The sequence below is a fragment of the Poecilia reticulata genome, chromosome 6 (genome assembly GCF_904066995.2).
Source record: "Poecilia reticulata chromosome 6, P_reticulata-male-v2, whole genome shotgun sequence".
In the NCBI taxonomy this organism is placed as follows: domain Eukaryota; kingdom Metazoa; phylum Chordata; class Actinopteri; order Cyprinodontiformes; family Poeciliidae; genus Poecilia; species Poecilia reticulata.
The window spans coordinates 1,342,982-1,365,146 of record NC_088835.1 but is presented as its reverse complement, the minus strand read 5'-3'; the positions used below and the strand labels follow the sequence as shown (position 1 = coordinate 1,365,146).

Here is a 22,165-nt window from a genome sequence, read left to right as displayed (position 1 = left end):
TGCTCCCTTCAAAACACCTGCTTCTCCGAGTCGACCCCTTTACTCTGAAACGACGACTCACTCACTGCCTCATCGAAGTGTCTGGTTAAAAACAAAGCAGCCTCACCAGCAAACGTTGTATATCAGTGAGGTCTTTACCTGAATATGCTGCTGCTGTTGTGTTTTGCTCAGACAGCAGCTGAATGTGAGCAAAACGTTGTTGATATTCCGCTGATCTTGGAAAAACAAAAATTCACAATTGCTGTGTTTCCCTTAAATAGTAAAGGCAATTAAAATCACACATGATTAAGTTTGTTCACACGATAATTTATTAACAACATTCTGCGCTATGATCCTGCTACCACTTCCTGTCATCTTCTTCATCTTTTCCACCAGTAGTAACATCCAGTTGCTGATTATGTGATTCGCATGATGTGAAAAAAAATATTTCCATTGCAGTTTTGCAAAATCTAAAAATTTTTACGCGTCCTAACAACCACCCCCAAAACCCTTTCATTGAAAAACAGGAGGGTTTTTTTCCCCCTAAATTGGCATGTTTAAATTTTCCGAGTTTATTTTTAGCATTCCAATTTGTGCATATTTTACGATCAACAGAGCAACGCAATTACAGAGACACACAGAACAAACAACAACCAACACACACACTCACACCTGAAGACAGGTTAGAGCATGGGTGGGCAACTCCAGGCCTCGAGGACCGGTCTCCTGCAACTTTTAGATGTATCTCCACTTCAACACAACTGAGTCAAATAATGAGGTCATTAGCAGGATTCTGGAGAACTTGACTGCACTTAGAAGGTCATTCAGTTATTGGATTCAAGTGTGTTGGACCAAGGAGACATCTAAGAGTTGCAGGTCACTGGCCCTCGAGGACCAGGATTGCCCACCTCTGGGTTAGAGAGACCAACTAAACTACAGATGTGTTTTTGGACTGAGGGAGGAAGCTGGAGTACCCAGAGAGAACCCTGAGATGCATGGAGAAAACATGGAAACTTCATGCAGAGAGACCATGTTCTGGTATTTGAACCCAGGACTTTGTGCTGTTTTAAAATTTACTGTAAATTTAGCAATTTGCAAAAATTGACATGAAAAGAGATATCAACCTTTTCATGACTTAAGAAATAGTCATAAAGGAAATAGCAAAAAAATATATATATATATATATTTAGAATCACTGTTGCTGCTAAAACAGGCATGTAAGGCCTTTAAAGAAGTCAGATAAACCATCAGCATTTGTTCTGTATGGCTAAGATTGAAGTTGGCATTAAGATTAATAAAAATACGGGGAAAAACTGGATTGAAAATGATGTGGGAATCATTTCTTCTGAGCAGTGGAGCCAGAGCCCTGAAAGACGAGACCTCCGAGGGTTTAGATGGCATCCAAAGCTGTCTTCAACATTTCATATCAGCGATTAGCCGAGTTGTAAATAACACTTTCCGCATGTCTTTCCTTACAAATGTAGATCCTTACCTTAACTGAGATTTGTGACTAAAGGGTGACAAACGTTTCCAAATCCAGCGTGTTTCATAACAGAGATTAAAAACTCAAAAGAATAAAATACAACATCTTCGCCGTAATACTTTTCCTGCAGTGTGCTGAAGGATCGCTTCCTGTTCAAAACCAGCAGCCTGAGTGAACAGCAAACATTTGAAAATATAAATGTTCCTTTTGAATAGCTTCCTACACCTTTTATGCTTCCTCTTACAGCATCTTTAAAAACCTTGCAGACATCTCTCTGTAGCTACAGCTATCTATGTACAGAAACCTCTGCATATCATTAAGCCACATCTGGGCCATATGTGAGAGATACCGTGATATAACGAGAACTTTTCTTGTTTTGTTTGATAATGTCTTCCTGATTTTCTTCAAATGAAAGCTGTAAAAGATACGTGAACTTAAAAATCCCCGTCCTCTTGAAACTTTATGAAGTAGGTGATGTAAGAGCCTGAGTCAGCGGAAAAGGCAGCATAGCAATCTGTCTTCTGCTCGCATCTTAAACTGTACGTCAACATTTTGGACGAGTCAGAACTAATCCTTTAGGAAGTGATGCACTAAGATGTTGGAAGCTGCAGAAGCACAACTCAGCTGTCCATGCCTGTGAGTTAAAACTGGGCTAAAAACAGCCAGCCGCCTGCTTACCCAGATGTTGACTGATGCTGACTTGTTTCTATTAAAGCTTCAGTACGTTACTATTATTAAAAATATATTCTTTTTGCTTTTTTTTTTTTTTACATGTTGCAGCATCATGAGACAGATGATCTGAGAAAAGATTGATCTCCTCCACCAGTTTGAGTTAAAAACAACCAATCAGAGCCAGGAGGAGGGTCTTATTGCTGTACACGCTGCTAAATGTGCTGGCTATGCTAACTAGCCTTAGCATTCCTGGCTGACTGCTATCTGGGAGGGGTTGAGCAGCAGGTATGCAAGCTTGATTGACAGCGGAAGGACTCGCCTCCTGGCTCTGATTGGTTGTTTCTAGTTAGCACTGGGAGCTCTGCCGTTGAATTCAGAGGAGCTTCATTTCTTTCACAGATTATGTTTCATACCACGCTGTCACCACATGGTGACAGTTTCAACAAATATGTTTTTTTATATATATAAAAGCTAAAGAAAACTAGAATTAACTTATGCTTAATTCTAGTTTTCATTGTAAATAAAATGGATAAAATGATTGTGAAGTATCCAAGATAAAATTGTTAATCACAAGTTGATACGAATAATTTTTTTGTCAACCTTGTCTGAGTGAAAATGGGAAACGTTGATTCATTCAACTTCTACACAGAAGTGCTGTTTATCACATCAACATGTGATAAACAGCATTGCTAGTGCTTATGTGTGGCGTATTCATCAGTTTCTAAGTGGCTAGTCACCAGAGTATTTCTGCTGTCAAAATTATATTTTTTAAAATAAGGTAACTTGCACTCATCAACATGACTATGTAGGGTGAATCAAAAGGATCTCCACCAGTAATTTTGTCTTCATTTGTCTTCGTCTGTATCTTACAAGCTCAAACTCAAGTCAGTTTTTTTTTTGTTTGTTTGTTGTTTTATTTGTTCTCTGGCTATTGATGAGAAAGGGGGAACTAATCTTGTCTTAATTTTTAAAGAAGCCATACATGTCTTCTCCTAAGTTTACACCATTTCTTCTTTATTATATTTCGACCACCGCTGATTATCTTTAGTGGTCCCTGCCGTGAGCCAGGCTGCCTCTCCATCCAGGACAGATTGTCAGATAGTGATGCAGCACACAACCTATTGACAGTTTTCTCTCCCCGTTTGCCGGCTTCACCATTTCCTGACACGAATCAGATTGCAATCTTTGATTTCCTTTTCCAACATTACTTGTAGCTAAAAAAAAAACAAAAAAACAAAAAAAAAACAGGTAATGGAAGATGAGAGCACTGATCACTCTCAATATATGAGAATCTGGAAGCAGATACCCTGGTATCTGTGGTTTGATGAAGCCAAAACAGACCAGGAGATGAGGAAAACGTTCAGCTCAGTAAACAAAGAATATGACCACCATTAAGAAGTATATGGGGAAAATAAACAAGCTAAAAGTTGATGCAATATCAGTTACAACCCTAACCTGGGCTCTCTCCCCTTTGCTTGGATTCTCTCCAGTAGATTTTCCTACTGGGTCAATCAGTGGACAGAAGGAAAAATTAACAATGACAGATTTTCTGCACTGTTTTAGAATTATAGTCTGCCTGTAATGGTCAGGGTTGGCCACACCTCTGGATATTGAATTAACATTAACAGAGACGAGTCGTTCAGTTCGACTCGTCTCTCTTTGCAGTGGAGGACGGTTGTTTAAAGTGCAGGTAATTTCTGGTAAACAGTGTTGAACTCTCATTGCTTACATCTTGGACAAACGTCAGCGATTGGGCGAAATTTAAAACGTTAACACAGTCCACTCCTCCAGAAAGGAGTACTTTCCACCAGTTGAGGGTCCAAACCCTCTGAGTAAAGCAAAGTATAGGACAGGGGGTCTGCTTTTACCAGGCGACTACAACCCCAGACCTAAAAGCACCTTCCAACTTTCTCTCTCTACTCACTGTAGAGAGAGATGTTCTTTGGTCTTGCTTGTTGGTTCAAAGTTGTTCTTAATGTTTCTGGACTGCAACACATGAAAAAAATATCCAAAGAAATCTTCACTTTGTGATGTTCTCATAAGATGTTCTGTCTTTATTAAGGAAGGACTTAATGGTGTAGTACATGTTCTTTGATGTAAGCAACAGTCCAGACATCTTACTTTATATGAAGGACCAACATTTAGATACACCATATCATCACTAATCTTACCAAACATCGTGAACCAATATCTAGTTTTGTCAGAACAAGAATCCAGAGAAACCCCTACTAGTTTATAAATTATAGACTACTTATTCTTATTCTTATTAAACATGGAGAACCAAAATGTAGTTTTATACTTTAATCTTTTTGTCTTTCTTTTGGTTTTGTTTTGTTTGTATTTCTTTCTAATTCATGTAAAGCTCTTTGAACTGCCATGTTGATGAAAATGTGCTATAAAATTAAAATGACCTTACCTACCTTACCTTGTATTATAATTCCACATGCTTTCTCTGTATGTGATCATAGGGTTGAAAACAGGGTCAACCTGATGTTCCTCAGTGATGACTTTCTTAGTGAACCGTTTTCTAACCCAAGAAGCTTAGAGCGGATTTGATTTTCTTTACTTCATCCAACCACAGAACCAATCCAACAAACTACAGCATATCATCATTTTTCATCCTCCCATGGGTGACTTCATCATCCTCCATCCAACACAGCATGAGCCACACTTCCATTTCAGGCTAAAACAGTGGAACCATCACAGAGCCTGACTTTTAGATGTGTTACAGAAGAACAGTCTGGATAGTCCAGATTAAACACTCTGCCCATTCCTTCTAGGAAGGATCCGGAATGTTCTTTGGTCTGACAAACACTGTGTGTTGGATAATCCCAGATTCCTCCGAGCCCAGGAAAAACTAGAACTACCTTAATGAAGCTTAATTTTAATGTAGTAAATATTTGAGCATTTGCAAATGTTAAACACAATGCAGTCTGAGGGATCAGAGATCACTGATGTTCAGCCAGTGCTTTACTTAGTACTGACTGGTACAACACCAACAGGTGCTTTTCAGATTTTTTTGTATCCATCCCCTGACTTATACCCTGATTTACTTAGTGTTTGTCTTCATCCTGTAGTGGTAGTCAGGAACACTGTTTGACCAGTGAATGGGCCTTCTAGATTCAGGTATCTTTATACTACACTCACTCATTGTGAAACTGCTGGCACATGTTGCTTTGAACAGGACATATTATTAAGATATTTGTACTTAATTATCATTTAAATTTAACTTTTGAATTAATGAGTTAAAACATTTAATTTCCCTTTGGGATCAATAAAGTAATTTGAATTACTTTGTAGAAACCAGTTTTCACTTTGACATTAAAGGCTTTTATGTAAATGTTTGTCAAAAAATGCCAGCTTTTGTTGATCATGATTGATTTGTAAAAGCATTAAAGGGTTGTATCAACACAACTTAAAGTATCTCACATTTTGTCATGGCTGCTAAAAGTCTGTCGTCAGGCTAAAGAAGATGTAGAGTCCGTCTGCAGGATGAAGCATTCAGGGCCTTCAGGGAATTCACAGCATCAGCCGGAGTTTGCTGCCCTGAACCCAGAGCAGATAAATAACCTCCATCCAGCTGAGTTTAGGAAATGGAACAATGAGGAATCAGTTCATCCCTGCTTCTGCCTTATAATGTCTCACTTTTGTTTCCAAGAATGTCCCGTTGACCTTCAGGATCTCATTTTTAAAAAAAACCTGCCAATGTCTTTACCTCGCATACCAGCAGGGGGCGCCATTCAGTGTACAGAATACTGCCAGGACAAAATTTTGAAAAGATACTTTGCTGATATTTGGATTTTCCTCCTAATATACTAAGGAGAATTTTTGCAACTGAACATTCATTTTTTTATTTGTTATTAAGATTTTGGACAATTTACTTTATTCTTTAGAGCAAATGATAGTGAGGATGTTCTTTTACATGTAGCTTATCACCAGTGTAAGCTAAATTGAACAGTTATTTAAGGACTGATGAGTAGAGTTGGAGGCATGGGAGGAAAACAGACCCAGAAAGTGTTGCCTCCTTGTTCTGCTGCAGGTGTTGTGGCTGTCGGATGCAAATCATTCCTGGAGCACATGTCACGCTTTCAGATAAGCACTTAACAAAAGCAAGCATGTGCGAGGTTTACCACTCAACCTCATGGTATGTTTACCACGTTTTCCTCCTTCCTCCTCCTCCTGCTGCTGCAGCCTGAGCCAAGTGCAGTTCACCGCCACTGGAGCCGCACAGACACACCCATAGGGTGTACACACACGCTACACGCACACAACCTGTCTTCAACACACCCCTTTGGCAAATGCACTGGAAATGCCCTGAGGTATCACAAACATGGTTCCTCCAAAAAGGCAACAACACTGCAGCGGGCACGGGAGTGTGGTTGTGAAATTTCAAGTTCATTAGGAAGAAAAAAGAACACTCAGCATAACGGTCACATCTCTCAGTAAATCAGCTTGATTCCTCATTTCGTTTGAGTCCAAACATGCTTATCGCTTGTGAACCAGATATTTAGTTTTTGCTGTTATCTACTACAGTTAGAGACATTGAAGCGTGAAGTGAGGCCTTTGGAGTTTGGTTCATAAGATTCTCAACAAGTTAAGTGAACAAGTTGTGTCAGAACTTACTTGTAGAAGTAGAGAGGAATTTGCTCCAACACGTATGTTGCTGGAAGATTGAAAAAAAGAAATCCAAACTGTTTGCATCAAATAAAAAAAAATGTTTGGGAACAAGGAAAGAACCAGCAAGGTTCAAGCCTGCCATGAAGCAGAATGTTTAAGACCATCCAGATTTTAAGACCAGCCATGTTTAGTCCACTTTAATCAAACTCTGGTTTGTTTTTTGAGGAGGTGTGAATGTGCAACCGAACTCTCATGCGGACTAAAAAAGCGAAATCTAAAAGTCTTGGTCTTGCTTTGGTTGAAGTGAATTCTGGTATATATGTTGATCCAAGCGGACCGGAGACCATACCAAAAGCAGGAAGCGAACTACAGCGCAAGGCATTCTGGGTAAACGGAGTCAAAATAAATGCACAAGCCCAGCACTGCAGGGAGAAATGGTTTGTGGTCTTTTACCAAAGACAAAAGAGAAATCATACAACCGCTAAAATCTGACGCTACTCTACTTTCATTTACATTTTGTGAAGAAGGAAGTTGCGGTCAGGATTTTGTAATGTTTCCTTCAGTAGTTCTTGGTGCAGCGCCACCACAGGCGAGGAGGTGAACAGGTTTTTCAATTTGTTTGGATTGTGTGACACAGTGCAGTGTGAAATTGAACCACAACAACTGAAAATGTAACAAAACAATTTTTGGTCCCCAAATCAAACCGAGTCTACCAGACTATCAGGTGAGAAAACACCAAATCATGCTAGTACTTTTGGAAGGAATAGTGATGAAGAACGAACTCCAAATTCTCGAAGTTCACCCGAATCACACTTTAGACTTTAAAAGCTTGGTATTCCAATGGGACAGTCATCCTAAATTAAACAGAAAACAGAATGACTGTAGTAAGTTCCCATTAATCTCCTGGAATTCACTTCCAAAGGGCCTGACCACTGCTTTGTTAAAAATGTGCCAACATCAAGCTTTCTTGGTGGCTTCAGAAAGCATTTGAAGGAAATATCAATGGGGCTGTATGTGTATTTTTGAGCTTATCTGTGTTATTTTGTAGACAGATAAATTTCCCTGCTGATTCAAAGCTGAACTGTGAAATTTTGAGGAGGACCCAAACTGCAGCAGAACAATGGCAGACACATTGTGGATTTTAAAAGTAAAACAATCAATTTACAAAACTGAAGGAGACACAAAGGAACTGAGGCAATAGGAGCAGTGTAATGGAACAATGCAGCAGAAACCAGCATAAATACTGTGGAGATGTGATTGTGGAATGGAAACCAGTTGAGTACAATTATCCGAATGCAGAGACACTAGAAGGGGAGAAACGGGAAAAATGGAAGGAATCTGAACCGATACACAAATAGAGAAACTGAAAAACAAATGTAACAATAATAAATGCAGAGGAATATATTGAATAAAAGTGAATACAGAGAAACTAATTAATGCAAAAGAAAGTTAGAAATAATTCTTAAAATGAACAAACACAAGCCCTAGAGTAATGAATCCAAATTCTGTAATAAACCAGGAAACTCTGTACTACTGCTAGTAATACTAAAATAATCAAGACAAAACCACCAGAACACAAATGTCAAAAACACAAAATTTTACCAAGTTTTGTTTTTCTAGTTTCTAGTGCAAATATACACTTGAAATAAGACAAAACTAACTGAAGTAATACTTCAGAAAATTATTGGAGCTTATTTTATTTAGGTCGATAATTCCTTAATATTGATATAACAAAAAACACTACTTCCACTGGTAGACATTTTTCACATTACCGGTGAAAAAAATCTGCCAGTGAAACTTGCATTTTATAAATATCAAGAAATTATTGACTTAAAAGAATATATTTTCTCTGGAAACTAGACAAAAGAACTACTTGGTAAGTGCAGTTAAAAGATGGTGACATGCACACTCAATTACCATTTTCAAAAGTTCTTCAATTTGTACCATCTATGGCATTATGAGTCCAGTGTGGAAAGACAATGGGTCAGCGAAATCATTAAAAATCAGAAATGCACAGTCAAGGCCAAAGGTTTTGAGAATGACACAAATATCATATTTTCACATGATCTGCTGCCCTCTGGTTTTCATGTGTGTATGTCAGATGTTTTCATCACATACAGAAATACAATTGCAATCATATTATGAGTAACAAAAGCTTTTATTGACAGTTAGAATGAGTTAATGCAGCAAGTCAATATTTGCAGTGTTGACCCCTCTTCTTCAGGACCTCTGGCATTCTCTCAATCAACTTCTGGACCAAATCCTGACTGATAGCAGTCCATTCTTGCACAATCAGTGCTTGCAATTTGTCAGAATTTCTAGGTTTTTGTTTGTCCACCCGTCTCTTGACCACAAGTTTTCAATGGGATTAAGATCTGGGGAGTTTCCAGGCCATGGACCCAAAATCTCTATGTTTTGTTCCCTGAACCAGTTAGTTATCATATTTGCTTTATGGCAAGGTGCTGCATCATGCTGAAAAAGGCATTGTTCATCACCAAACTGCTCTTGGACGGTTGGGAGAAGTTGCTCTCGGAGGACAATCTGGTACCATTCTTTATTCATGGCTGTGTTTTTAGGCAAGACTGTGAGAGAGCCGACTCCCTTGGCTGAGAAGCAACCCCACACATGAATGGTTTCAGGATGCTTTACAGTTGGCATGAGGCAAGACTGGTGGTAGCGCTCATCTTGTCTTCTCCGAACAAGCTGTTTTCCAGATGTCCGAAACAATCAGAAAGGGGATTCATCAGAGAAAATGACTTTACCTCAGTCCTCAGCAGTCCACTCCCTGTACCTTTTGCAGAATATCAGTCTGTCCCTGATGTTTTTCCTGGAGAGAAGTGGCTTCTTTGCTGCCCTCCTTGAGACCAGGCCTTGCTCCATGAGTCTCCGCCTCACAGTGCGTGCAGATGCACTCCTGCTGCCATTCCTGAGCTCTGCACTGCTGGTAGCCCGATCCCGCAGCTGAAACACTTTTAAGAGATGGTCCTGGCGCTTGCTGGTCTTTCTTGGGCGCCCTGGAGCCTTTTTGGCAACAATGGAACGTCTCTCCTTGAAGTTCTTGATGATGCAATAGATTGTTGACTGAGGTGCAATCTTTCTAGCTGTGATACTCTTTCTAACTGCAATACTCTTCCCTGTTAGGCCATTTTTGTGCAGTGCAATGATGACTGCACATGTTTCTTTAGAGATAACCATGGTTCACAGAAGAGAAACAAGGATGCCAAGCACCAGCCTCTTTTTAAGGTGTCCAGTGGTGTCATTCTTACTTAATCATGACAGATTGATCTCCAGCTCTGTCCTCATCAACACCCACACCTGTGTTAATGGAGCAATCACTGAAACGATATTAGCTGGTCCTTTTAAGGCAGGGCGGCTGCAATGAAGTTGAAATGTGTTTTGGGGGATAAAGTTAATTTTCTAGGCAAATATTGACTTTGCAATTAATTGCTGTTAAGCTGATCACTCTTATAACAAATGTATATATACATATAACATATAACACTCTTTATAACATATTATATGCAAATTGCCATTATTAAAACTGAAGCAGTAGACTTTGTAAAAATTAACATTTGAATCATTCTCAAAACTTTTGGCCATGACTGGAGCATATTAGAACATTCATGGGCTTAATGAGTGTAAATGAACACAACTGTGTTATTCAGGATAAGATATGGACATAATTGGAGATTTAAAATTCAGGAAGGTATACTCTGTGATGACACTTCAAATGAATGAGAGCCATGTGTCATGTGACCCATCCTGTAGAACTCCTCAATCATCTGTCTGATGAGATCCCACAGCGGCTGGTCATTGCTCTGAAGAGTGAACCCAAACAGCCTCATCTTACTCAGTCTGCATCCCGGCTCTCTTATCAGGCCTGCCAGTCTTCTCACCAGATGCCCTCTCTTGTTCAGGAAGTGGCACAAAGGAATTTTTTTTTCTTCTTCACTGCCCACAGTGATTCACTGCTGAAACACGCTCATACATAGTTGGTTTACCCTACAGAACTAAGTCCATTATTTCTGGCAGAGTGAGACGTTTCGACATGAGGACCAGAGGTCTGACTCAGAGGGGTGCAGGAGAGTCAGGTGGAAGAACAAAGACCCTGTTAGCTCTCAGCTTTTGCTTCCCTTTCATTTAAATCCAGTGAAACTAACAAGAGATGTGATGTAGCAGAGCTTTTTTTTTAAATCATCATTGGTTCATAGCAAACTTCAATTTTTGCTTTAAAGAAGAGGTGGCTGTTGATGGAGCCAAAATGGCGTTCCCTTCATGGCGGGCGGGGACCTTGAGGCTGTCGAACACTGACTTTCTGAGAGGGAAGTGAGACTGGCAGTGTTGGGTTAATTTTATAGGTTGGTCACACACCAGGACTTCTCCAAATTTTCTTTGTTTGTGGATAATGGCTCTTTCTGAGTCCCAAAGCCTCAAAATGACTATCAGCCATCAGAATGACAGATTTTTAAGAACATTTGTTTCTCTTCTGTTCTTGAATGTCATTTTTTAGATCAGGTAATCACACAATATATGAGTGAAATTGAAACCAAATCCCATTTCATTCATGATTTAATAAGAGGTTGGTTACTTTATCCCAGATGACCCAGTTTAGTTTGGACTATTTTATCTCTTTTTAAACGAAATCACCATTTGAGAATTTTTTGTTTGTTTTGTTTTTTGCTCTTATGGTCATGTTGTCTGGCACTAAATTTTGCTTGAGTTGAAACGTTTCAGTGTGATAAGAAACTAAGCAGTAGACACCAAAACGGGTCAAATTCTTATCTACATCTCTGTGCAAATCTATCAGAAAATATCAAATATCTTGGCGTCGTCAATTTTTATGTAGTAAATGGAAACACTTTTTTTTTTTTTCAGGATTTTAGGAGGAAAGGTTAAAAAGTAGATTTTTTTAAAAAAGCAGCAGTGCCGTGTCTCTTCGAATCGTTTTCACCAATGACTCCGAGTCAGAACTACGCGCAGCACCTGGACGCGTCACGGAGCTCGCGCGGAGCCAGAGCGAGGTGTGGGCGGGGCCAGCGGCGGGGCAGAGATGTGAGCGGAGCAGCGACTCTCTGGATGCAGTCGGTCAGAACTGACTCTCTCACGCGTTACAACCGCAGATCGCCTGACTGTGTTTCACTTGAGGGAAAACGAGCAGATCAGTGAGACCGAAGTTTTTCCTTTTTTTTTTTTTTCCTTTTCATTTTTATACATAAACATATGTATAAAACTCCGCTTTAGCCAAGTAGAATTACATCTTGCGATCTCTGCGGAGTGAAGAAACAAGTCGAGAAATCTCATTTTTCAAGAGGGACCAGCGGGACTATGATTTGAATCAAAGGGACGGACGGAATTGTTGTCTCCTAACAGGTGAGTCCGTCTTTTCATTGTTGATCTTTTTTTAAACTTAGCAGGGTTTTTTGTTTGTTTTGTTTTTGTTTTCATGAGTAAAACGCAAAGGCATTACCATTTACCTCCGGATGTTCTCCTCCTCCTCTTCATTTAAACATGACAACGTGTTTTGAAATGTTTTCTCTGGCTCACAGCACCACCTCTATCAATAACTGCCCATAAGTGTTTTTCTGAGCCTTTTCTGTATGAGTCATTTTCCTTTCACTCTGCAAAACATTTTTACTGTTTTCCTCTCCTGTTCTTTGGGGAAAAGCTCAGGCTATTTTCTCTTTCTTTCTGTGCAGGTGTTCATAAATGTGACCCCATCACTCATCATTCTCAAATAGTGACCCCTTACCCTTCCCTTCATGTAAAATATGCTCGCTATAGAACAGTTATTAACCTTAAACATGTTCTTTAAACCATGCATATTTTAATCTTTATTTTCTGCCATGACGTCGTTGCTGTTAGAGCAAGTTTTTCTTCTTGTTTTATCCACAAATAAAAAGGATGCAGAAACTGTAAGACAACTGTAAGCTACACTTTAAAAACTGGGGGGTTAAAAACAACCACATTTGAATTATTTTTCTAGTTCAGGTCAGGTTAAATGTGGACCAATCCGGTGCCTGGGTTAGTTTAGCACACCAGAGATGGGTTATGGGTCTGACCCAGCATATCTAATCAGGTTTTCAATATAAAACATGGATTAAAACGATTAATGTCTGATGTTGACGCTGGAATAGAATGAGCCATAATTTTCATCTGAACAAGTAGTGTCTATGCTGAAGTGTATTATTTTTAGTTTTATTCAACCTCATTTGAATAAACAACTGAATTAAAACAGTACAAGTCATTGTTAATGTTAAGTACATCAGCTACTGACTACCTATATAGACTTTTGAATTAATTCAGTTAAAATGTGAATGTTGAACATAAAGCAGATGAAAGATAAAGAGTTAGTATTGGTGAACAAAGTTGTTCTTCTAATATAAACTAAAATCTTTTGTGTTATGTAGGAAAGTTGACCGTCTTTTCACTGTTGCTTCATCATGTGGAAGAGTTGCGGTGAACTTTCAAATGTCAGTCTGTGTCTCAATCAACATATTAATAGACTAGCAGCTTATCACTTAATCAACATATTCAGTGTTTGGTCAAAGCTTCTCTGCCTCAGTCCCAACAGCATAAATCCAGCATCAGGGTTAATGAATAAATAACCAACAAGTATTTTTTTTTTTGTGCGCAGGAAATGTGCCAGAAATCCCAATTAAAACTTGCACTGCTATGAGCTTGAGTACAAAAATTCAACTGTTGTGGGTCGTATTGCTCTGGTCTAGTTTACATTAGGGGATGGTGTTAAGATCTCCTTCCCAATGATGTAGCATGCAAATGTACATTTTGCAAATTGTCCTGGCTGAATCTCCTCTCTCTTCTTCCCTCTGGCTCTTTATCCCTTAAAAGCGTCTCCCAGTGGATTACCGTTTAGCCAGCGGGGTTATTTGTCATTTTGCAGGCCGGTCCCTCCGGTCCCATCTCCCTCCTGCCTCTTCTGTTCTAATTGAGTTTATCTCTACTCCCTTGGGGTTTTCACCATCTAAACTTAGTCCCGGCAGTTGGATCGCTGTGCAGAGTGCGCTCCTGTGAGGGTGATTCACTCCATTGGCTTGTGCTGTGGTCACTTGGGAATAGAGCCCGAGTAACTCAGAGGTGCTCACCTCATTCTTTGCAGCTGCTTTAGCCGTGGTCAGTGCTGTCTCATGACAAAATTTCCATCAAAATAAAGGCAGATGTTAAAGGTTTTTGTTATAAATAAAGCCTTCAGTCAGCGGAGCATGAATAAGATTCACTGATTGTGGTGATGTGAGCAAACCCTAGCTTTGCTCTCTGACGCATTTTTCACTGTTCCACTTCTTCTCCACTCTTGTCCCTAATCAGCAAGTCTCTCAGCTTTTACACAAATTGCACCCTCCAGACGGTTTAGACTTCAATGATGAATGACTTTGCTATGCGTGAAAAATTTTACTTATTCCTTTCTCGTGTCTTATTTTTGGAACAGGATGAATCTTCTGCTGCTCCATGCCACTATGTTGCTGTGGGCTTTGAGCCCCAGCATGCAGAACTACTGTGATAAATCATCTGAGACAAGCAAACTAAATCTCTCTGTGACCTACGAGCTCCCAACCTTCACCGCAGACTTCTCCATTCAAAACATGGTCACCCTGGATGGCATCATCTACGTTGGAGCTGTGAACAGAATCTACGCGTTGGCCCCGAACCTCACAAAGCTGTCAGAGTACCACACAGGGCCGCTGCTTGCCAACCAGGCTTGCGGCCTGATGCAGACAACAACGGGCGACGCCAGTGGGGTCGACAACCACAATATCGCTCTGGTGGTGGAAAACATTTACGACAAGGGATTGTACAGCTGTGGTTCAGCAGATAACGGCGTGTGCCGCCGTCATGTCCTGGATGACGGGAATAGCCTAAAAGCTATTGACGAGGACGTCTACTGCTTTGCAGACAAAGTGCAGCCAGGCCAGGGCCACCCCATCGATGCAGATGTTGTTGTCAGCCCATCAGGTTCTCAAGTGCTCAACGTGGAGAGCAATGTCATCACTTTTTTTGTTGGGAACTCTGAGATCCCTAAGACGGGAAACATTTCAGGCAGTATCATGCGTCTGCACACCATCTCACAGCGGAAGATGAAGACGAGTCAAAACGGCTTCACTTTTTTCTCCAGTCTGTCACACATGGATCTGATCCCCTCTCTCCAAGGAAACTACTACCTGCGATATGTTTACTCCTTCCACAGCGGACCCTTCACCTACTTCCTTACGGTCCAGCAAGTGAGTAAGGACACTCAGGCCTACCACACCCGCATAGTCCGCATGTGTTCCTCAGACCTTGTGATTCGGCGCTATGTGGAAATGCCCCTGGAGTGCATTAGTACGAACAAAAGACGCAGACGCGCCACCGAAGAAGTGAAGGTGTTCAACATCCTTCAGGCTGCCCACGTCACTAAGGTGGGCAACGACGCAGAACTGCAGAGGCAGCTGAAAGCGGAAGAGGATGAAGACGTGCTGTTTGCCGCCTTTGCTCAGGGCCAGCCGGGCTCTCCGGAGCCGACCCCCAACTCGGCTGTCTGCGTCATGTCTCTGAAGCACATCAACAACATGTTCAAGATGTACATGCAGAGGTGCAACACCATCGACCCGTACCACTTCACTGGCTCTGACAGGAAGTCCTGCTATAATATGGTAAGAGATGGGAGGGTTTGGTGTCTGGTGGGAGGGGTGTGTTGTTGAAATCTCACTGAGCATGTGCAGGTTTTTCCAAGTAAAATCTGTTGTTTGTCTTAATGGGTTTTTTTTATCATAAAATACCTGGAGGTAGAGTCGCTTTAAACAAATTACCATAGATCAAATAGTTTGTGTGGCAGATGCAAAATATCTAAGTTCCCAAATCTCCCACTAAGCTTCTGCAACATCTCTTTTCTTATCCCTTCAAGGCACTTTAAAGAGATTTCTCCTAGAGACAGTGAGTTTAAGGTTTTTCTAATCTGTCCGTCATCTATTGTGTTCGGTTTTTATTGTCTAGGGATAAGAACCTCGACTGTTTATCCGAAGCGGACAGAAACTGGGTGGTCTGAGAATTGCACGGGCGCTACATCCACTCTTGTCTGTGTCAGAGTGCCTTTGAGCAAGGCACCAGAGCATAACCCACTCTTAACTGGAACCACAGTATACTTTCCCATCAGCTTCTCAAGTAGATGCACAGAAGACCTCTGGGTGTCGAGTACCACTTCTGTACTCAGTCTTTGTGAATACGCTGATTGTGCGTGCTGGAGGACTTTAGCAAAACATTTTCTCATGATATGCGGTCATGAGAGAAAGACAGTGAGGTGAACATGTTGAACTTTATGCTTAAGCTGAGTTTTCTGTTTCTGTCCATATTTGGTGAACAGCATACAACTTGTTGCCATTTTTAAACTCACTCCTCCGGTTTTCAGACAAAGTGCCAGGGCGATAGTTCCAAGTATACACGTTCATCAAACAGAAGAAGTCGGGTACCTGTCCTGGTTCCAGCTGATCATAAGTCTCAGATGCAGAACATAAGAGTGATAGCCTTAAACCATAAAAGAAGAAATGCTCTCACATGCCTTACATACCAGCGCAAGACACCTCATATGTTTGCTCACTAAATTTGGTTCTTTCATCCAGTTTCATTTGGTCCTTCACAAATATGTTGACCGTTTGACAGCTGAAGCAGAAATTCAGTACCTTTTCAGTTATGGTTCTGGGAAGTACGATCGGCGCCGTCTGCAGCTTGAAAACAGTCGTCACTCTACCCTGCTTCTGCCTTCCAGTCCATCAATCGGCTGATAAATACTGACAGACTTAACTGACGGCCACCCTGCAAAAGGAAGCTGTTAATATGTTTGCTGGTTTTTCTTCATCTTTACTTAAACTCAGTATCAATCAGAAATGTAGCACATCACTGGAGAGGCACAGGATTAACCCAGCCTCCTCCACGCTTTACTCAGTCAATAGGTTTTCTCGGGGCAAGCACATACAAGACTAATGGTGGATAGATGTGTAAACACCCCCCACGCACAGGTGGAAAACTCCCATCAAAACATTTGTTCTGAATGTTTGTAACCAGGGAGGTGTTTTTTTTTTCTACTATATACCTAGATGCTATTACCATCCACCATAAGAGCTGCAGGGTTTGAAAAACTGTATCAGGCACATTATTTTCTGGATCTAATGAGGTTTTCCATAACAATTAGTGTTGTTCACCCTTTGTAATCACACTTACTGGAAAAGAAAGATTTTATTGGCTGCTGCAGTTCCTTGTGTTTGTTTTTTGTCTGTCTCTTCGCTGTGTTCCCATATTCTCTAAATACGTTTTTGAAGCAGGATGCTAACCTCTTCTGTAAAGCTACGGTCTGGATCTTTATATTTTGACGCTGTCTACTCTGGCACCAGTAGGTGGCGATAACGTTGACATTGACCACATCAAAATTCACAAGAAGATTTTAAGTGTGGCTAAAGCAGTCCTTGGCCAAAACAGGTGTAGTTTGTATTTGCTCTGACATTGCTTAGCATTTCCTCTCCTGTTCACATTTAAAATGTAATAGTAACAGAGTGGGGACAAAGTGAGAGAATCAAAACGAAACGTTGTACGCACACATTTATTCCAGCAGCATTTTGGAATTAAGCTTGAGTACATTAAGAGAATCCATGTTGTAAATCAGGAACAAGGAGAAATCCATGAAGAAAAGCAGTGGCAGGGGTTTTATCCCAGCACCTTCTTGATGGAAGGCAGCACCGCTAACAACTGTGTCAGCAGTAAAACATACAGTCAGTTCTGAATACTGACACAAAACTGCCTTTTATGCATTATGTGCATCTTCATTGCTGTGCTACAACTGCAAATAAAACCAGATCTGTTGTACTAAACTCATCTTCAAAGAATTTAAAGGTTTGCTTACGTTTTAATTGATTTACAAACTAGGATAATGCTCATACTAAAAGAAACAAAACACTTACTGCACTTTGCTTTGTTTGATGCATAACACCTCATGAACCGCCTTTGAAGTAAAGCCGTTAAGAATGTGGTCTTGTTTAGTTTTACAGAAGCAAAAGCTAAGCTTTTCCCATTCAAACTAGATTAGCTTTACGCTCTGTGGTGGGTTTGTGGGTGCATCACTGCTGACCTGATGGCTATCAGCAGCACAGATCCGCAAGGGAGAACTGTGGAATGCCAGGGGCTTCAGGGGTGGGATGGTGGGCGACAGTGCATATCTGACTTTCAGCGAGCCGTGATGAATGGCTCTGGGATAACTGGGCATCAGCAGCTGGGCGGAAGATGATCCCTAACCCTTGGAGCGGCCGTGGCAGCCGGCCACGCTGCTGGAGAGGCTGCATCTCCGCTCCTTCGGCCTTCACCTGTTGCCAGCACCTGTGGGATAAGCGCAGCATCACAAACACCTTGTTGGAGGCTTTTTATCTGAACTGATGCTGGGTGTAAAAATCAGAAAGAGACAGGCGGCTCTAATCAAACGCCAGTGGTTGTTGGTCAATTTCTGGTCATAATTTCGGCAAGACTAAATGTTTTTCTGACTTTTACCAGAGGTGGAAAAAACAACACTGTCTTAATTGGTTCACCTTTAACAAATTGAGGACATTCTGTTTTTGTACGAAAGACGGTTATTTCCTGTAAGCTGATCACTCTCTGAGCTGCTGTGCACACACGGCCGAGGCAGAAAACATCCTGCTGCAGTTCAAACAACTTTGAATATTTTTCCCCGTTAGTTCCTTGTGAGGTGAAACACGTTTATATCGTATGACTTCCAATGGAAGCCACAAACTGTACTTGTCCACTTCATTCTCAATTTTGACTAATTTCATTTTAGAAACAAAGGGTAGAGGATTTGATCTCTCAGAGCGAGTGTCTACAATTTTATTACTGGACATTCTTTCCTCCTGACTCATTTGATTATGGGTTGACATGCAGTTTTCAGGAGCGTCTCAGTGCTGTATAATTATCAGAGACGCTATCCTTTATTCTGCTTCATGCACGTTAACATCGCAGTGCTTGAACTTTCCACATTTTTTCCATGCTAAAACCACGAGCTTCAGTGCGTTTTATTGGGATTTTTTTTATTTTGTGATACTCCAACACAAAGCAGAGTAACAATTGTGTAATTTGACACAGTTGCAGAAAAATGAGGGAGTGTGTAGTTTTTTTTTTTTACTTTTTATTTTTTACAAATGTAAATCTGAAGTGTGTATTCATTTGTATTCAGCTTTTTTAACTTAATAACAGTGTTCTTGTTATCAAAATAGTGCCACATCAGTCAGATTTGTTGAATAGCACTTATGTCAGGGACTTCGACTGGGCCATTTAAAGACATGCTAATGGTTGTTATTTCTCAGATTCTCCCACCTGAGCTGCTGATGTCCAGAATCACCATGAGTCTCCTGGCTGCTGTCCTTTCCCATTGTTGCTATGGTACACTTTTTTTTCCCTGAGTGATTCAACTCCTGCTAATTTATTCACGACTGCATCAATGGAGTATGAATACTTGGTACTCTATATGTTGTTTCATAGAGTGTGATTTAATGGTTTAATTTTAAAAATAGATAGAATTAAGTGGAGCTTATATTGTTCAGAGTTGGGCTATAAAAATTGATATATATTGTTATAAACACGTGACCAATATCAATAGAATAAGTCTGATAGAATTTTGATAATTTCACTAAACTGATCAAGAAATGCCCAGCATTCTATGGGATGTAGCTGCTCAACCTCTGACGGCTGGCTAGGCTTAGGTTGGTGGCCTCAGCTAACTCACTCACTCACTCGCAAGCTAGCAACAACCTGTTGAGCAATTGCGCCTCAGCAGTTTTATGTTGCCCTCAACACTCTCGGTTGTACTTCACTGGACACGTTGGCGGAAAGGTCGGTATTTACGACTGTGTACGCCTACTCTGTGATGCACTGACTCGCACAGGAAGCTGCTCGGTAGGAAACGGTGTTCGAACTCTTTTGAATGCAACACCGAGCTGATAATGTTGAGAGTCAGCCTAATCGGTTGTAATAATGCGCAGTGTGACTGCTGGTCTCTATACAGCGCTGACAGTTGTGCGGTGGCTCCCCTGATGGAGATTAAGCAGGGCTAGACGCCCAAACTGGCTAATCATGCTAGCTAGGACCTATTAGCTTTGTGGGAAAAGAATGAATTTATCACTGTCATCTCAACCGTGCACGATAAAAGGAGAAAATACTCCAGAGGAAACTGGAGAAAAGGTCATGTCTCTACTCTGGCAGTATTTTGGATATTTAAAATACTGCTAATTATTTAAAATAACAAATTAATAGTAATTAGCGATATGGACTGACATGAGATGCTTAAATTGTGATACGTTTTTCAGTCATATCATCCATCCCTAACGTATTCGTTCCTGTTTGATGACAGCTGGCACAGTGCTATACTGTTTTACATCTTTTAGTTGTACAGTTTAAAACTCCAAATGTGCAGATATGGGAAGTAAAGCGCTCCTAACACAGCTCTCATATTTATAAATTCCTTTTCCAAATATTCTTTTATCGTTGTGAGTCTTGATTGTTTAGCACTGTGTTCAGTGAAAGGACAAGTGGAGTAAAGAGATGACAACTTAGCCTTAGCCATTAAAGACCACTGATCACCCAATGATCTGCACCTGCAGTGGAATGATCTAATTTTAGCATCGTCTCATGGATTTATGACTCGCATCCAGTGGCATATGGCAGGTAGACTCTAAGTAATTGTGAGGTTTGAGAGAGATAAGCATGGTTGTAAAGTCATAAAGTTGTAAACACTTCGAGGGCTCATTCTTTAGCACGCAGACGGTTGGTGTTTTTGTTGTTTATTCCACCGAACTGTGTGTTTCTGATTGAAAACTCCCAGTTGGAATGTGGATAGGGTTAAATGCTCAGAGTAAGAGCATGCTTGAAGTTTTTAAGTGGTGGTTGTCAGTTCAGACGTGCCTCTTAACTCCAGTTTGGGCCATAAGATATGATGAATGTTGTAATAATGAGTGGCCCTCTCCTTCAGCTGTTTCTCTCTGATGGAGGAAATCTGCTTTTCTTCCAGTTTCTCTCAGGGTCACCTCTGACTCCAGGCTGCTAAAAGAAAAGCCAGAAATTGAAGAAAAGACGACTTACCTTCACAACACCTCACTGTCCCTTCTTAAATTATTCTTACCTGGGCCAATTTAGTTCACCACAATCACAAATGTCATTGTATTTGTTTGGTATTTTTAGTGATAAGCACAGACAAATAAGTTTTAAAGTGGAAGAAGTTTTTTCTTTTATTTTTTTATGAATAACATCTGAAGAGTCTGCAATACTGTTGCATTCATAAAGCATAAATCAATCAATAATTTTTCTATAGCACATTTCAGCAACAAGGCGCTTCAAAGTGCTATATATCATGAAAACACGAAAATAAAAAGTCACAGAAAACACCATATAGTCAACAATTGAGAAACCAGTACTAAATATTTCACTTTGATGTGTGCATCAAAATGCTTCTAAATATTATCCAGAAGAACCTTCTGCATTCAAAAGTCAGCTGTTTATTATGGGACTTCTGGTCAGATGAAAGTTAAATTAAACTGTTTGGCCGACATACAAGATGTGACTTCTGGAGGAACAGGGAAGCTAGTCAGTTATTAAAGAAACAAACTGGGAGACCAGGTGAGCTGCATTTCCATTAACAAAGAAAAAACTATCAAAACAATTTTGCTTAATGAAAACGCACCAATTTTGGAAAAACTAATATTTTTTTATTTAAAGTTTTTACGCCAGAATAAGGTGGTTTTTCAGCCGTATGGAAATTGATGTATTTTGCAAAACTGCAATGGTAACTTTTTTCGCATCATGTGATCAGCAGCCAGATGTTACTACAGGCGAAAACAATGAAGAATATGACAGGAAGTAGTAGGAGGATAATGGTTTGTTTTGTTCTTTTCAAACAATGTCCAGTTTGCTCCACCAGAGCTCTCACAGCATCACACAGTTCAGAAAAAGTTGTTTCCTTTCAAAGTGTTGAATCCATAGCTCTTCTGTAAAATTGCCAACTAGAATTTTCCCAAAATGCCTCATACGTAGCCGCTCCCACGTAGGCGGGGCTTATTGCTCCAACGCCTGAATAAAACATTTTCCAGTCAATTTATGAATATAGTGCAAAAAACAGCAGCAAAAAACCCCCAATGCATATCTATCAAGCACTCGGTTTAAACTTATAAGCAGGACTAGACGCCCAAACTGGCTAATCAGTTTGGGCGTTTAGCCCAAACTGATTTTGGGCTAGACGCCCAAAATCAGTTGGGCGTCTAGCCCAACTGAGGTGGCCATCAGGTGGCCATCACCTGATGGCCATCACCTGATGCCCATCAGGTGATGGCGACCTGATGGCCCTGGCGACCATCAGGTCGCCAGGGCCTGATGGTGTCGCTTTCAAAACAGAAGTGTAAA

General features: G+C 40.6%; 1 protein-coding gene across 2 annotated transcripts in view; it reads left to right on the top strand.

Annotated features, from left to right (window-relative positions):
• The first annotated feature begins 11,624 nt into the window (after positions 1-11,624).
• met (MET proto-oncogene, receptor tyrosine kinase) overlaps positions 11,625-22,165 on the top strand; it is an 89,601-nt gene continuing 79,060 nt past the window's right edge. Inside the window, exons 1-2 of one of the 2 annotated variants that reach the window (XM_008410638.3) lie at positions 11,625-12,121; positions 14,196-15,396. In XM_008410638.3, the coding sequence (XP_008408860.1) occupies positions 14,197-15,396 (1,200 nt within the window). In that variant the 5' untranslated portion in view covers positions 11,625-12,121; position 14,196. The remainder of the gene's footprint in view (positions 12,122-14,195; positions 15,397-22,165) is intronic. The other variant, XM_008410639.3, reaches the window with a different exon arrangement.